The following is a 17,509-nucleotide window of genomic DNA, read 5'->3' as shown; positions in this document are numbered from 1 at the left end:
AAAGCAAGTTCAACCCACAATATGGCACGTCGAATGTGCCCCCTTCGTTTCTAAATATAAGCCTGGTTAGGGGCATCTACAATGCACAGACGCTAGTTGAGGCGCTTAAGATAAATAAAATAAAGATTTACTGCATAGCACAAGCGCCTGGTCGCTAGGAGCTGGATTTTATACTTTTTTTTCAAGTGTCCGACTCCTCGCTGGGCATCGATGCCAAAAAACAAACCGGGAAAAATATGGAAACTGCCAAAACTACTAGGATTTAATCCCTGGCGCCCCTTGCTTAGCGCTCGCGTTGGACTTGCCCTTAGAGATTTTAACATAGATTACATACGGAGCAAACTGAGTGAATATTGAAATCTCTAAAAGATCTTATATTTAGAAAAAGAAGGGAGTCACATCAAATGAAAACTTGTATAAACCCTCAGTTCGGTTTCGTATGTGCCTGATATAGTTTGTGCAACCCTTTACTGAGAAAAACAACTAAACGTTGCAAATTCCATCAAAACCAGGTTTACAAAAATTCCCAACCCTGTAGTAAGTACCCACTCCGTAAACTAATATAAGAGTATTTAGATCACTATTTTAGTGATCTATAAACGCTCTTATATTAATTTACAGAGGGAGTACCTAACCTCAGGCCTGGCACGAATCTTGGCGCCGCTGGCCGGGTCAAAAGTCAAACCCGGCAGCATCCGATCCCCACCCAACCCAACCCAACCCACCCCCCTCCCTACATAGCAACCGGCCTCACACTTTCCCCTTTGGCGCGTTTCCCCCACCTCGCCTCCCTCCCGTGCTCCCACCAAATCCCCCCAATTCGAACGCACCGATGGCGACCAGGTGCGCCGCCGCGGCCGATCTGCCCGCCGGCCGCCCCCGCAAGCGGGCCCGCCACGGCTGGGACGTCGCGCCAGCGACCAAGGTAAACAGACGCCCCCATTCCCCCCTGTATGCTCTGCTCTGCTCTGACCCGATCCGCGGATTCGGGGCGCGATTCGACGGAATTCCTCCGCGGTTTCGTTAGCCCTAGCATGATCAGGGCCTTTTGTTTCTGTTCCGAGGCGTAGCATGAGCTGGACGAGGCGCGGTCCGTCTAGATCTAGCTCGCGGGGGGCGTGCTTAGCGGGAATTTTGGCGCAGAATCCAACGTTTAGAGTGTCGTGTGTCTGATGCCAGACCTGCTTAGGCTGCGATTGATTGATCGAACTGCAGATACCGTTGGCTCTGCGATTGTGTAGAGCTGTTACAGGCCATCGTCGGTCAAATTAGGATGTCGGACCAAATTACCCCTGTAATTTCTTTTGTCTGTGGTTCTCTCAGGCTTTGCTTGAGTCCGGGTGCTTAATTTCGTAGAACTTTCAGCTTATCATGATGTTGTTGAATTTAGTACAATTCATGTTTAACTTGATGCACCTATATTCACTGCCTAAAATATATGTGAAATACTTGGGTGGATCTTCATTATTATCGTCTAACATACCTCACTTCATCTAGTGAGAACTATGGATTTCATGTTCAGAATATTCGGCAGTGTATTACTGGCTCAAATTTACACGTACAAATATCGTGTAGCATACTAAGTGTCATTTTCTTTGTTAACATGAGTGCTTTCAGGTAAGATATTTTTGCATGATGCTATAAATGCTACAGGTTTATTACTGTGTCTGTGCTTTGTTTATTTTGTGTTCCACTTGAGAACATTAACATCAGATGGGTATTATATTCTCTTTTCTGCATGAAAAACTTGAGTGATCGATGTGTGTAGGCTCAGATAACATTTTGTGGGCAAGAAGTTGGCGATATGACCACCATGGTATTGCCGTCACATCCTCCGGACTATACTTGCTTCTCTCTGCTCTCAAAGGGTGTTGCTCGAAATGCTTCCCCTCCTCGGAGAGAAGACGATAAAGATGGCCATTATGTATTTGCTGTTGGAGAGAATTTGACCTCTCGCTGTAATTACACTTGACCATCATTATTTGAGTATAATGACTGTGTTTGTGACCCTTAGCCTGCAGGAAACTTCTTTTTTCCATTTCCCTTTTCCCTTTTTAATAAAAAAATGTTTTAGCATTTGTTAAACTGCACTACAGAAAACTAGAGATGTATCTGTATGTTGAATTTTTCCATTCTGCAGACTTATGGTACCTCCTTATGTTCCTTGGTTACTCATGTAATGTTCTGTCAACAAGTACCTTAAAATCTATGATTTAACTTCTTTTACCAAAAAAAAACAGGTTGATATAATTAGTTTCATGTTAACTCAAATTTGTTTTCCATCTTCGAATTTTCAAATAGTTTTTGGATTTCCCCTTTTCTTGTGTAGGGTTTTTACATTTGACCTTATTTCCTTGGTTTCGGGTTGTTTGAAGTCTACAAGGTTTTACATGCTGGCCTATTTTGTAGCTGCACCAGATGATGTTACTGTTATGTCTTAGTGTTAACACAAACATGTCTTTTTGCAAAGTGCATGCTAGTTATCTTTATTTGCACAAATTGTCTTAAATTATTGAGCTCCTTAGAAGGCTCTGCTCTCATACCCCTTCTCACTATTTTTGCAGATAAAATATACAGAAAGATGGGCGAAGGTTAGTATTTTCTTATGGTCACGAGTATAGATTTGTGAAATCTTAAATTAATGAACTTGTGGCACCAATGTTGCTCAGATCCACCTGATATTGTCTAGTAACTAGCTTCCATTTTATATTTACATTAACATTGGAATATCTCTGTCTGTTTAGGTACTTTTGGTCAGGTACTGGAATGTTGGGACAGAGAAAGAAAAGAAATGGTAGCTATTAAAATTGTTCGTGCTGTAAACAAATACAGTGACGCAGCAATGATAGAGATTGATGTGCTGCAGAAGCTCGCAAGAAATGACGCCACAGGAAAACAGTAAGTTATACATCTAACTCTTCTACCTCCACAAGGAAGCTAATAAATAAATAAGTACGGGATGGACTAAATTGTGTATTTATTTTTTGTGTCATGTTGCTAAAGAAATAAGTTACATACTCCTGAGTGTTTTTGCAGCTGTGTGCAAATACGGAACTGGTTTGACTATCGTAACCATATTTGTATTGTAAGTACATATGCTTGATTCATAGAATTTCCCCAACTTGTCTGTTAGACTTGGGGTCCAGTTAGTCAATAAATTTCAATGACTCAACAGGTATGCGAGAAGCTTGGCCCAAGCTTGTATGACTTTCTGCGGAAAACTGCCTACCGCCCATTTCCAATCGACCTAGTTCGTGAGCTTGGAGAGCAACTTTTGGAATCTGTCGCATGTGTGTAGAGACTGTACCTTTGAAACCTCATATATTTTGTACTTGCTTTGTTTTCTATTAAGATTCTCTATTTGTTTGCTTTTCTTTTTCTCTGTGCGCTTATTCTTCTATATCATATCTTGGACTGGGTTTTTTCTGTCATTTTCGGAAAAAATGAGTAGAAGTTTCCGCATGCATTTTTCTCTTCTCTTTTATTCCTGATTTTTAGGCTATCTGCTTTTGTGTGTATTTGGGTGCTCATAATTTGGTTCATATGCTTCCGTGTCATGTATCTTGATATTTATCTTACCTCATTGCAGTTATGCATGGCCTGAAGTTAATTCATACTGATCTAAAACCAGAGAACATTCTCCTTGTTTCTTCAGAGGATGCTAAATTAGCTGAAAACAAGGTATGTATTACCACTGCATAATACCGAATAACCGTTAAGTTGCAGGAATTTTTTCCCCTTAAAATTTGCACCATGTTCAAAGCAGATAAAAGTCGTGTTCAGTATAGTTCTGTGTTAAATACAACACGCTGCTTTATTTTTCCTAATTGTATATATGTTTAAAATCTAGGATGGATCATTCTCAAAGAAGGTGCCAAAATCAAGTGCGATCAAGTTAATCGACTTTGGTAGCACAGCATATGATCATCAAGACTGTAGCTACATTGTCTCTACTAGGCACTACCGTGCTCCTGAGGTTATTTTGGGTATGGATTTGGACATGACTGGCTATTAGGGGCACATACTTTTGATTGTTTTATCAAATACTGGAGCTGACTTTCCCTGGTCTTGTGTTAGGGCACGGGTGGAGCTATCCATGTGATATATGGAGCATTGGTTGTATACTCGTTGAGCTTTGCTCGGTATGTGTTTGTATCTCTTGTCTGTCTTTGTCTTGGGAAAGGTTCATGTGCATGTATGATTGAACTGGCCTCTTATGTATTACAGGGCGAGACATTATTCCAGACCCATGAAAACTTGGAGCACTTGGCGATGATGGAGAGGGTTCTAGGTCCTCTCCCACGGCACATGCTGGAAAGAGCCGAGTATGTTTATTAATTATCCACTACCTGTGTTATTGCCACATTAGGATCTAATGCCACCTATGTGATTAGTTTTGATGGTTGACCTTTTTGCCTTGTGTAAATTCAGCCACCATGCGCAGAAGTACATCAGAAGAGGAAGGTTGAACTGGCCAGAAGGTGCAACGACACGAGAGAGCATGAGAGCTGTTCTCAAGCTGCCTCGCCTCCAGGTATGCAAACAGGACGAGCTTCCCTATTAGTTTCTGGGGCATTCCAATTTTTTCTCGCCCTGAAATCTAGTGCCAGTGGCTCCTAAGTTTCCTTGTTTGTATTCAAGATGTATTTTTGTTTCTCTGCCGCAGTGACACGGTATTTGCTTAAGTTTGTTAGATTGTTTTATAACCACTTCATCCAATCCTGCAATGCAGAACCTGGTGATGCAGCATGTGGATCACTCTGCTGGGGACCTGATCGGGCTGCTGCAGGGCCTCCTGGCATACGAGCCTTCGGCCAGGCTGACCGCTCAGGAAGCCCTGAGCCACCGCTTCTTCAGGAGGCACCGTGAAAGGCGGTCGCTATGACCAAGCAACAATGTCCGCGGCTGACCCAAACAAACACTGACAGGAACCTATGAGGTTTGCAGGCTTGCAGCAAGGAAATAGCAAGCTTGAGAGTTGTATCTGAATCTCCCTGGATATAACAGGACAGGGAGCAGTAGCCATAGTTAAAAGTTCAGAAGAGGCTTCGTGTGTTGTGGCTTTATGTACTATAGCTGAAAGAGAATTCAAAAGTCTCACTGTCTTGTATTCAAACTCTGGTATGTTCCCTCGCAGCGGAAGCTGGGGCAAATTCGAACAAACAGTCGAAGATGTGTATGTTTATGCCCCTAGAAATGGCATGGTAAAGATCAAAGATTGTGCTGAATACTAAATGTTGTGGGTTTTTCTATTTGAGAATCCTAATCTATGAACCATATGTTTTAGATGCCATATTTAGATGTTTTGTTTCACTCTCTTTAATGATACCATGACTTTGTTCAAAGGTGTTAAAAACAGGTTTAGTCATGGAAGCCATCCAACAGATTACATATTTCCTACTGTTTTTTGTGGTGAGGGTAGTTTTTGTGTCCACAAAATAAAGCGGATGGTATTACCAGCCAACCAAAAAGGGTCAAGATGGTTACCACTGGTAAACAATCACACAATCAAGCTTAGTTGGGTTGAATCCATGGATTTTTACGTTATTAGCATTGTTGCAAACTGCTATGTGTAAAGGAGGTGTCCAGTAAAAGGCCAGCCAACTACGACCCTGGTTGTCATGTCTCAAGAAACAGCACTTCATGTTTCTTTAAGTTACATAATAACTCTGCTTTGCAAACAAAGATTGACTACCATCTTCAGTAGAGCAGTACTTCTACTGATCTACGGTTTCCTCGGAGGTAGCAGATAGATGTCTAGGGTTTCCCCGTAAGTAGCAGATAGATGTCTGAACCTTCTCCACGATGATGCCTTCAAAAAGATATTGCCACAAAAGAGTGCCGCCATCGCCGGTCTTGGCAACAAGTTGAGAACGAGGTTTTCACCGGGATCCGCTCGACGAACCTCCATCAACCATCGTGTGCGCGGGTCACAACCGAACTGAGCCGCCGCGCAGCAACCAGGCCATACCGGCTAGATCAGATCTGCCCAGAGGCCACACTACTCATTGTGCCAACACGTCCACCAGGCCCTCCATGCCACCGCCGCCAATCCGAGGTCAGATGGCCTGTTGATGCAGATCCGGTTGCCGCCACCTAATGCAGCCAACACCGCAGCCCGAAGCAAGGCAGGCTAGCACGCTCGCAGCCGTCGACGGCCGAGGCAGAGCCGGCCGCCGCGCCGCCAAGGCCAGATCGGCTGCGCCTCCTCACGCAGCGGGGCTTCGCACCATTCCCATGGTGGGAGCCCCCGCCACCTCAGTCGCCCCCCCTCCCCCGGCTGTAGGCCGGCGTCGTCCTTCGGCGGCGGCGGAGGGAGGGAGGGAGGGAAGGAGGGAGAGCCCCGACGGCTAGGGTTTCGTCCCCGCCCGAGTCCACGAGCGGGGGCGACGCGGGGAGCATCTTGGCAAGGCTCTCAACAAAAAAAATAGGAAGACCATGAGTGGAGCAGAGTTCAAACGTATTTTATGGCCGGACGCTTCAATAAAATTTGACAAGATACATCCTGTGGGTAGAAAACAGGTGTCGACAAAAGGAAAAAGAAGACAAGAAGCATGAGCACTACAAGAAGGCCAGGTGCTCTCTGTCGACAAGTAAAGTATATGTTTTTTCTCTGTTTTTTTGATTGATGGGAAGTAAAGTAAAAGATAGATGAGTCTTGTATTCACACTCTGGTATGTTCCTTAAGCTCGGGGAAAATTCGAACAAACTGTCGAAGCTGTGTATGTTTACGCCCCTAGAAATGGTATGGTAAAAGATCAAAGTTTGTGCTGAATAAATCTTGTGGGTTTTATTCTGTTTGAGAATCCTAAATCTTGCGGGTGATCTATGAACCAAATTCGGCACAGTAGTTTAACTGCACTTTCACTATGTTTTAGTTGTCATATTCAGATGTTTTCTTTCATTCTCTTTATTTATACCATGACTTTGTTCAAAGGTGTTGAAAATCAGGTTTAGTCATGGAAGCCATCCAACAGAATGCATATTTCTCCCCTCAAAAAGAAAAGAAAAGAAAAAGAATGCATATTCCCTACTGGCTTTTGTGTGGCCAGGGTTGTTTTTGTGTCCACAAAATAAAGCGAATGCTATTACCAGCCAGCCAAAAACGGTCAAGATGGTTACCACTGGTAAACAATCACACACTCAAGCTTAGTTGGGTTGAATCCATGGATTTTTTAAGCGCTAGCTAGTTATTAGCATTGTTGCAAACTGTTCTCTGTAAAGGAGGTGTCCAGTAAAAGGCCAGCCAACTATGACCCTGGTTGTCATGTGTTAAGGAACAACACTTCATGTTTCTTTAAGTTTCATAATAACTCTGCTTTACAAAGATTGACCCTGGTTGGTGAACACTGATCAATGATCATGTTTGCTATTTGTAGATGACGTGGGCTCTAGAATATGATCCTGGCATGTTGTCCACGTATGAAAAGAGAGCAGGCCTGCAACTGATAGAAGTGCTCAAGGATATAAACCAAGAGTAAAATCAACCCGTCAATTTGGCAAGTAGAGAGGGCGAATATGAAGAGCGCTACTAAGTGTTGACGGCCTGTGCTGGACCACTGAAACTTCATGCCAAGTACCTTAGAAAGGTAACAAACTCTTTTCACTAATACTACTCCATCTGTTTTCAAATATAAGTCTTTTTAAATATTTCAATATAAACTACATATGAATGTATATAGACGTAGTTTAGAGTGCAGATTCACTCGTTTTGCTTTCTATGTAGGCAGTGGCGGAGCCACCTCCCGGCTAGCCGGGGCAGCTGCCCGGGCTGTGCCATGCATTCTCCTTTGATCAGTAGTAATTAATGGAGAGCCAAGCATCATTTTGCATGGGCAAACAACGGCAGGCAGGAGCGTCCTGGACTTTGCCCCGGCTCACCTGCCGAGCTGGCTCGGCCACTGTATGTAGGCCATATTGAAATCTATAGAAAGACTTATATTTAGGAACGGAGAGAGTAGTATGCATCAAGTTTCAGTGAATGTGTTGACACCAGATTTTGGCACGGTCAATAACTTATTTAAGATGGCCTCAAATGGAGAAGTGATCTTCATGAAAGAGTTCTGTATTGTCGATATGAACATCTTTGAAGTTTGGGTCATTGCAGTCCGATTTCATCTCGAAGGCCGAAACTATGCTCAAAGTACTAAGATCTTATATTCAGAGTACAGTTTGGCTTATTAAGCCCCCAAGACGACCTCAAATGGAAAAATTATCTACAAGGATTGTCTTCGTCTCGTCGAAACAATCGATTTTGATATAAAAATCGTTCCAATCCGAGTTCGTATGCAAAAGTTAGAGCCATCAGAATACAGCCCTGTCACGAGGCAAAAACTGGCGCGCCCCACCAGACACCCTGTCTGATGGGTAGCGCGAGGGATAGCCTGTTTTGCGCAACCAATTTGAACCTCGAGATGACCTCTGATCAAAAAACGTTCAACATACAAGTTGTTCGTCTCGTCGAAATGGTCAAGATTGCTTTTGGGCTCGTTTCCATCCGAAATCGTTTACCACCACAAAAAAGACCCGCAAGGTGCAACCAGTTTAAACCGAACAATTTTGGAAAGTTCGGACAAAACCAATCCGAATTTGACTAGGGTTTTAGACGTGAATCCAAGCCTTTTCCTTGCACGGGAAGTCCAGCCGCCTCTTATATACCTAAGGGGTGACGGCCGATTGAACAACACACAATCGAACAAATCATCTACCACTTTTATCTTTTATCTTTTCTCCTTAACCCTAGTTCTTCTTCTTCCTCGTTCTTCGTTCGTTCTTCTTCATTGCAGGGCGGCGAACCTCGAGGCCCTAGGGGCGATCAGGTCGACCTAGGGCAGCCCATAGCCGTCGCGCGCCCTGACGGGGTCCCTCCCGGGCGTGTGGGGTTTTGGGTCCTCAAAAGCACCCGTCGGATTGCTTGCGTACCGCGCTTCCGGACGGGTCTCCTTTGACGTGAGCTGCGGTGCATCACCCCCAGCGTCGAGGGTACACGGTGACGTGTTCGTGTGCAAACACACTTTTTGGCGAATCCGCTGGGGACGAAGCTTTGAACGGTCTCCAGCCCGTTCTTGCTACGAAGAGATCGTCATCTAGGGTTTGCAATCTACAAAGGTAACATGAATACCCAATTCACTTATGTAGATGCAAATAATACATATGTTGTTGCTAGATCGTCTAATGAGCATATTGTATCGGCTAGCCGTAGTTTTATCAATCATGCATCTAATTATGTGCAACAGCCGATTCAGAATAATCTTCATGCTTCAACTTCATATAATTTTAGCAACATGCAACATATGTATCCCAACTCCCATGCATCGGCAACTCCACAAATCTATATGCCGATGAACAACATGATGAGTTCGGTTAATCATGTTGAGACACCCCATGTAGGAACTTCCAATAGTATGCAACAAAGTGTTTCAACTTTTTATTCATCGGCAAATAACTTGCAGTATATTAATCCAAACGTGCCGGTGGATAGGGGAATTGGCCATGCCACTACTAGTTATTCGGTCAATTACCCTCAAACATCGTATGCTACACCTCATGCTACGAATTTTTCGGCACCATACGCAATTGTAGATATTCGTGATTCGGCTCCGCACCTTCATGCTCATGGCCGAATAAGTGAGAATTCTACCAGAGCGCATGTGTCTTTACCTAGTAACGTAGCATATCATGTTGCCCCTGCACAATTACAGAATTTCGGCAACACACCATTGCCGAAAGTGTCTCAAAGTATTGGGGGGGGGGGGCAATCCGCTGAAGATTGGGTTGAAATTGGTCGAAAAAAGCTTAAAGATAGACTAGTTGCAATGTTTGCTGAATTTAGACAAGAACAAGCAACCTTGCGAATCAAAGAAAGAAAGATTGGTGATTCGGATAACAAAGTTATTTCGGTTATTAAAAAAGCCGAATCAAATAGTATGTGTACCGAATCTATCAAAGAAAAAGAGGATGCCAAGGCATTGGAGAGTCATTCAAAAGTGGAACAAAGTATTATTCAAGTGATACAACCATCATGCTCTCCCAACGTAATTGAAGAGGTATGTCTAGCAAGTGACTTGCCTATCTTCCAATTTGGTCGCAACTTTATTGTCGATGCTTCTATAAGAAAAATTCTCATAAGTAATTTTGAAAGACCAATGAAGAAGAGTAATTTACTTGTTAGCAACAAAATTGTTATAGACTATATCGGTCAACCCATTGCACCATTTATAAAGACCGATAATGACTTATTGTTGTGGCCAAAGCTTTCCCTGTTGCTTTATCTAAAGTACATATCTAGTTGGGTGGCTTTGCTTATTTCTTACTTGGCTTGCACTTTATCTCAATTGAGACATGTGTGTTCTAAATATTTTTGTATCGGAAGTTTAAAGCCAAGGTTAATTTCTTTTGAGAAATCCGATGCTAATATAATATCTTATCCAAAGACACCGGAGATAGAGTGGAAAACACAATGTATAGCCGAATGGGAAGATTCTAAATCTGAACCATTCATTTGCTTATCTTCAAAGCCATTCACACAGCAAGATCGGCTAGAAAGCAAGAAATTTACCTTCAATTCAAGCATATGTGACCAAATATTTAATTTATTGCTGAAAAATAATTACATCAGAATTCTTGATCACCATGTCAAGCCATCAATTCAAGGACGAATGTATTGTAGGTTGCATCATTCGTTCAAACATAATTTTGAGGATTGCAATATGTTTCGTAAAATAGTTAAATCGGCCATTGATAAAGGACGATTGAAATTTGTTGAGACACCAAGAGATGACCAGTCTATTCCGATTGGTCTCGATGGCAGAAAGTTTTTGCATCGGCTGCTTCAAGCCGATACATTTAAAGAGGAGGTAAAAACTGCAGGTGATGGGGTCAAGCTCTCAAGTAAAGAAGTTGTTGAAGAGCATAATGAACATAATTTTGAGGGCGAGAATTCCATCGAAGCTACAATGGAGACGCCAAGGACTGGGGGGGCAACAAGCAAATCCAATGATTGGTGCAAGCACAACCAAAGGAAACAAAGGCCGAAATAAGCGCAAGTATAAGAGATCAAAAATCACCTTCGCTGAACTATTGGATAAATATCAAAAGAAGAGTGAAGAGAAGAATGCTTATCGGCCAAATCATGCAAAGAGACCAAGATCACCCCCAAGGCGCAAATATGAGGATTGGTATTGGCAAAGTGATAATTTTAATGCAACATATTCATATCCTTATTTTGGACCGCCAATGCCAATGCCGTGGATGCCTCCCTATGCTCATATAGATACATATTCATCATGGGACATGTATGATACAAGGGCACATTCTCCATCTTATTCTAAACCATCTCACCAATACTATGCAGCTCCAAGGAGATTAATATTTAAACAATCACGCGTCAAAGACCGTTTCAATCATAAAGAATCGGTCTGGTGCACAAGGAAGAATAAGGAGGTGGTTGAGCAAATCTACCGCGTAAAAAGAGATGGTCGTAAGAGTGTCACTTCAGATATGATCTCAAATGGAAAAGAGCCAATTAAAGTGTTGACATTGGCTACAAAAGGCAATGAGGCAAGTCAATCAAGTGCCAAATTTGAAGGGAAGAAGTTGAGAGTGCACAAGGTAAAACAAGAATTGCCATTACTTCAAACAAAATCGCAGCTGGGATGCCCACTCGGCTTATCGTATTGGCAAAAGAAGGAGTTGCAGAAGCTGAGTGCACAAGAACTTGAAAAGATAAATATGGCATGGGTTCCCAAAGGAAATATTCAAAATAAGAATTATGTGCGAGCTTCCTTTACAAGGAGTGCGACAAAGGTGAAGAAGGAAAAGAGTGAAAGCTACGAAGGACCAAGCCGAAGGTTTTAACTTCTTCAGTCCACATATTATCCATTTTCTTCAACAATGCCGTTCATGCCTATGCCATGGAATTCTTCATCAGTTATGATTGGTTACCCTCAATGGGCTTATTTTAATCCATGGATAAAATATAATTTCTTACATCACGAAAGGGTATTACCAAATCATTATATGTTCGATTAGCTTCACTTTTGTTGCTAATCTAAATGGCCGATATATACTTATCGTCCAAAGCATGTACAAAATGGCCGATGGAGTGTTGACATCGCGCTTAGAACAAACTTCGTGCAAGTTATTTTTCGGCACACAAGTTTTGCCGAAAAACAGGGGGCATGTGTTGACACCAGATTTTGGCACGGTCAATAACTTATTTAAGGTGGCCTCAAATGGAGAAGTGATCTTCATGAAAGAGTTCTGTATTGTCGATATGAACATCTTTGAAGTTTGGGTCATCGCAGTCCGATTTCATCTCGAAGGCCGAAACTATGCTCAAAGTACTAAGATCTTATATTCAGAGTACAGTTTGGCTTATTAAGCCCCCAAAACGACCTCAAATGGAAAAATTATCTACACGGATTGTCTTCGTCTCGTTGAAACGATCGATTTTGATATAAAAATCGTTCCAATCCGAGTTCGTATGCAAAAGTTAGAGCCATCAGAATACAGCCCTGTCACGAGGCAAAAACTGGCGCGCCCCACCAGACACCCTGTCTGATGGGTAGCGCGAGGGATAGCCTGTTTTGCGTGACCAATTTGAACCTCGAGATGACCTCTGATCAAAAAACGTTCAACATACAAGTTGTTCGTCTCGTCGAAACGGTCAAGATTGCTTTTGGGCTCGTTTCCATCCGAGATCGTTTACCACCACAAAAAAGACCCGCAAGGTGCAACCAGTTTAAACCGAACAGTTTTGGAAAGTTCGGACAAAACCAATCCGAATTTGACTAGGGTTTTGAACATGAATCCAAGCCTTTTCCTTGCACGGGAAGTCCAGCCGCCTCTTATATACCTAAGGGGTGACGGCCGATTGAACAACACACAATCAAACAAATCATCTACCACTTTTATCTTTTATCTTTTCTCCTTAACCCTAGTTCTTCTTCTTCCTCGTTCTTCGTTCGTTCTTCTTCATTGCAGGGCGGCGAACCTCGAGGCCCTAGGGGCGATCAGGTAGATCTAGGGCAGCCTATAGCCGTCGCGCGCCCTGACGGGGTCCCTCCCGGGCGTGTGGGGTTTTGGGTCCTCAAAAGCACCCGCCGGATTGCTTGCGTATCGCGCTTCCGGACGGGTCTCCTTTGACGTGAGCTGCGGTGCATCACCCCCGGCGTCGAGGGTACACGGTGACGTGTTCGTGTGCAAACAGAATGCATACTAGTTATTGAGATACATTTACACTTTATTAGAAAAGATTAAGATGAGATTGCATCCATTCAACAAGGAATTTGTAAGAATTCAAACGTGTTTTATCCCTGGATGTTTCGACAAAATTTAACAAGATACATCCAGTGGGTGGAAACAAGTGTCGACAAAAGGAAAAAAAAGACAAGAAGCATGAGCACTATAGGAATGCCAGGTGCTCTCTGTCGACAAGTAAAGTATATGTTTTTTTTTCACTTTTTGATTGATGGGAAGTAAAGTAAAAGATAGAAGAGGAGGAGGAGGAGTTGGCGCCCACGAATTTCAGTCCAGTCGACAGTCACAGATCAAATCAATGGCAGGCACTTACTTGTTCGTGGGGTGGCCACTCACTCTCTACTACTTGCAACAACGCACATGTTGTAGAAACTATAAATAACGATAGATGCAACACCCAAGCAGTTTGTACACCAAGAGCGGCTGTGAATCACTCACTAGAGCTGAATGAATCCCATGGTGAAATGCTGCCTGCTGCTCCTCTTCTTGGCGGGTCTCTTGCCCGAGGCACGCGCCACCTCGTGCCACCCCGACGACTTACACGCACTGCGGGGCTTCGCCGGGAACCTTAGCAGGGGGGCCGTTCTCCTTCGCGCTGCGTGGTCCGGCGCCATGTGCTGCGGCTGGGATGGCGTGGGTTGTGACGGCGCCAACGGCCGCGTCACGTCGTTGCGCCTCCCTGGGCGCGGCCTCGTGGGGCCCATCCCAGGAGCCTCCCTCGCGGGGCTCGCGCGGCTGGAGGAACTCGACCTCGGCTACAACAGCTTGCACAACATCTCAGGGGCGCTCACCATGCTGCGTGGGTGCCAGAACCTCACCACGCTGATTCTCACCAAGAATTTCGGCGGCGAGGAGCTACCCGATGATGGCATTATTGCTGGGTTCAAGAGCCTCGTGGTGCTCGATCTTGGTGATTGTGCTCTCAAGGGCAGGGTTCCTGAATGGTTGTCTCAATGCAAGAATATGGAGGTGCTTGACTTGTCCCGCAACCAACTGGTCGGCACCATCCCGTCGTGGATTGGTAGGCTCGACCACCTTTGCTACTTGGATCTCTCCAACAATACATTGGCTGGCGAGGTACCCAAGAGTTCTAAGGGCCTCAACACCTCTGGATGTTCACCAGGTATCAGTTTCACTAACATGTCATTGTATCTGAAGCGTAGCGGAAGAAGCACACTTCACCGACAACTTAAGCATGCGCCAAATGTCATAGCTGGGACCAACAACGTTGTCAGATCTGGGAGCAACAATGTTGTGGCCGGGAACGACAACACTATCATAATTGGGAATAACAACGCCGTATCCGGGAGCTACCAGGTCGTATATGGTAATAACCATGTCGTAACTGGGGATAACCATGTCGTATCTGGGAGCAACCATGCCGCGTCAGGGAGCCACCATGTCGTGATTGGGAAGCACAATATTGTATCCGGGACCCACAATGACGTAGGTGGGAGCAAAAATATCGTATCTGGGAGCAACAATGTTGTATCGGGGAGCCACAATACCGTGTCCGGTAAGAACCATTTCGTAACCGGGCACAACAAAGTCGTAACCTGAGGTTAATGACTCATAGCATAAGTATGCGCTGCAGCATCCGTCCGTCCATGTTGACAGAAGATGTACTCATAGCATAAGTATGTTGCCGACCACATATGGCCTCTAATATTTTAAATAATGAGACTCATGTATTCAGGGCAAAACTGATGTATCAGGAGTTTTAATACTAGCTTGTATGACATATCCAAAACTTATGTATGTATGTATGTATGTATGTATGTATGTATTTATGTATGTATGTATGTATGTGGGTACGTACGTAAAAGGAAAAGGAGATGTGTCCATTCCGTCTACATGCCCCTGAGTCATCTCACAGGGTACTTTACTTACACACGTCCTCTTCCCTGGGTTATTACTACTTTGCTACAAAACCATGCGGGCTTGTTAATTAGTAAGACGGCTTGGTAGAATTAGTTGGTGTAAGCTAGCTTAAGATCTCTTAAGAAGTGTCGGGAGGGGACCGAAGGGAGATGTAAATCTCAAGAGGAGGCCGTACGGCAAAATCCATCCTCCACGCCTTCATTCACTCACAGGCGGGCGCAAGCAAGCAATAGTAGTGATGGATGGTGCCGACCACATATGGCCTCTAATATTTTCCATTTGTGACCGAACCTGATCTATCCTGCATAACAGTATGCCTAATAGTTTCTCGTAGGCCTAGCTCCCTCCATACCTATTGTGCGCCACGACGGTTAAATAAATAATGTTGGATGTCCTCCGCACCAACCCAGCAAACCCATGTTACCCCTGCGTCTCAATGCCCACTTGCATCTGTTCCAACAGTCCAGCTCGTGAAAAGTAAATTTGAGACAAATAATTAGAGTTTTAAAAAGTACTCCCTCCGTAAACTAATATAAGAGTGTTTAGATCACTACAGAGGGAGTATATCTGAACGTTTCGGACTTCTAAGATGCTTGACTCTTGTGTAGGTGCTTGCAAAATTTCTTGGCGGCATGAGTTTGGAGGGGCTCAGAAAGAAAGTAGGAGTTTGACATTTCTTTGCAGCTTTGGACATTTTGGAGCTCCGATTTCGTTTTATTACAAAGCTCCTCCCATGAAAATTTGCACGCGCCTTCCCTTGAAGAGTCGAGCATGTTTGAAGTACAAACATCAGATTTTGTAATAACTTTTTATTATTTTATCTGAATTTACTATTTACACCTTTTTTCTTGCGGGGGAAACTTACTATACCCTGGGATAGATGAGTTGAGGATCAGCTCTGAGTTTTCGATCGCTCCCCCACTAATTATTTTCGCTGTAGCAAGTAGGGCATCTCGCGCGAGATCGATAGCTACCATGCCAACCCGGCGTACGTCGATTAGCATGGTTGGAGTGCCGTACGCGCATCCGGCTCACGCATTTCCTTTTGCCGAGCTTGTGTCAATCCCTCTTGTCCCTCTTACTTGGGTTTCCATCTGCCCTACAACAAGCGCCTAATAGCTAGTCACTATTTTCGTGGCAGCTCATCAACGGAAGTAGAATAGCATCGAAAAAAAAAGAAAAAGAAAAAAAGAGGAGCCCAATAGCACCTAATTAGCTGTGTGGATTTAAGAATTTAGATTGGCTACGTAATCAAACAGGGTGTTTGGTCTAGTGGTATGATTCTCGCTTCGGGTGCGAGAGGTCCCGAGTTCGATTCTCGGAACACCCCTCTTTTTTTTTTGTGCCGTCGTTGTTGGCCCAACTAAATTTGACCGAATGCAGAAGCGGTGCCTTTTTTTTTTCTTTTTCCAGGTGAATTATATATAGTACAAATATGGAAAGAAAACAAAGAGAAAAGGGGGATAGGGCCATGTAACATCGATGTCATCCACTAAAACCTCTTTGATGCCAGCAAGAAGCCAAGTTTGCAACTCCTCACAAATGCGACCATATATCACCAATTCACCATAAAGCTCTCTGCCTTGAAATTGAATTTTTGTTGTTCCTCTCTCTCTAAGTGTGCCACCGTACACTCATATAACGATCAAGGAGAAAAGCTTTCGGCGATGTTCAGGAATCCTTCGGCCACATGTTTTGCATGCATAACAGATTATTTCTTTTAATTAATGTTTTTATTATCCATTCTTAGTTTACTTTACCCAATAATTTGGTGATCTGATAGAAGGTAGCACCTCATAGACTAATTTCCAAACCACATTTTAGGTACAAAAGCGACTAGAGATCATGTCAACTCTAGTTGTGGTAACAAGGAATGGCTGACCTTAATTCCTATGGATCAATATAATATTTTCTCAATACTACCACAAAAGGTACAATGGTGATCCATGCACTTTAGGTCATCAATGAGCCATCTCAGGTCCGCCTTTAATTTTGTGATTAGTTTTAACTGTTAACCTTTTTGCCTTATGCAAATTCAGCTACCACGCGGAGAGTACATCAGAACCAAAAATGATTAATTTTGACGTAGCCATCTCAAGAACCACAAACATGATTGACCAATGCAATGAATCATGTGTATTGCTTGCTCAAGAGACAGTATACATCAGGTACGGTTTCCCCAACCCTTTGGATTGGGCGTGAAGGATTGCAAGTCTGCATTGTGTGGGGTGATGCTCGAACTAACATTTCATCATTGGTTACTAGATATCGTTTCTAGCGGCGAGTGACTATTGCGGTCTTCAAAGCCTGGTTTGGCGAGGACGTTTGCAACTGTCTCTTTCCCTTACTACTGGTTGTATGCAGTTTT

At 43.7% G+C, this 17,509-nt stretch overlaps 2 protein-coding genes and 1 non-coding gene across 5 annotated transcripts; all 3 read left to right on the top strand.

The window, feature by feature from the left end:
• The first annotated feature begins 743 nt into the window (after nucleotides 1-743).
• Nucleotides 744-5,252, top strand: LOC119311649 (serine/threonine-protein kinase AFC1-like). 3 transcript variants are annotated; one of them, XM_037587311.1, is made up of 12 exons: nucleotides 744-925; nucleotides 1,769-1,958; nucleotides 2,565-2,591; nucleotides 2,745-2,898; nucleotides 3,037-3,085; nucleotides 3,176-3,290; nucleotides 3,590-3,681; nucleotides 3,851-3,986; nucleotides 4,078-4,142; nucleotides 4,228-4,325; nucleotides 4,432-4,534; nucleotides 4,733-5,252. In XM_037587311.1, the coding sequence occupies exons 1-12, from the start codon at nucleotides 833-835 to the stop codon at nucleotides 4,883-4,885; spliced, it is 1,275 nt and encodes a 424-aa protein (XP_037443208.1). In that variant the 5' UTR covers nucleotides 744-832; the 3' UTR covers nucleotides 4,886-5,252. The 3 variants fall into 3 exon arrangements, with proteins under 3 accessions (XP_037443208.1, XP_037443209.1, XP_037443210.1); XM_037587312.1 differs by lacking the exon at nucleotides 1,769-1,958 and having other exon boundaries at nucleotides 800-925; XM_037587313.1 differs by lacking the exons at nucleotides 744-925; nucleotides 1,769-1,958; nucleotides 2,565-2,591; nucleotides 3,037-3,085; nucleotides 3,176-3,290 and having other exon boundaries at nucleotides 2,764-2,898.
• Nucleotides 5,253-13,686: 8,434 nt separating this feature from the next.
• On the top strand, nucleotides 13,687-14,963 carry LOC119306170 (phytosulfokine receptor 2-like). The gene has a single exon (XM_037582469.1). It carries the CDS (start codon nucleotides 13,708-13,710, stop codon nucleotides 14,818-14,820), a length of 1,113 nt encoding a protein of 370 aa, XP_037438366.1. The 5' UTR covers nucleotides 13,687-13,707; the 3' UTR covers nucleotides 14,821-14,963.
• Nucleotides 14,964-16,399: 1,436 nt separating this feature from the next.
• TRNAP-CGG lies at nucleotides 16,400-16,471 on the top strand. The gene has a single exon. It is a non-coding gene; the product is annotated as a tRNA-Pro (tRNA).
• The last annotated feature ends 1,038 nt before the right edge of the window (nucleotides 16,472-17,509 follow it).

The sequence above is a fragment of the Triticum dicoccoides genome, chromosome 5B (genome assembly GCF_002162155.2).
Source record: "Triticum dicoccoides isolate Atlit2015 ecotype Zavitan chromosome 5B, WEW_v2.0, whole genome shotgun sequence".
Taxonomy (NCBI): Eukaryota; Viridiplantae; Streptophyta; class Magnoliopsida; order Poales; family Poaceae; genus Triticum; species Triticum dicoccoides.
This window is presented reverse-complemented; position numbering and strand designations above follow the sequence as displayed.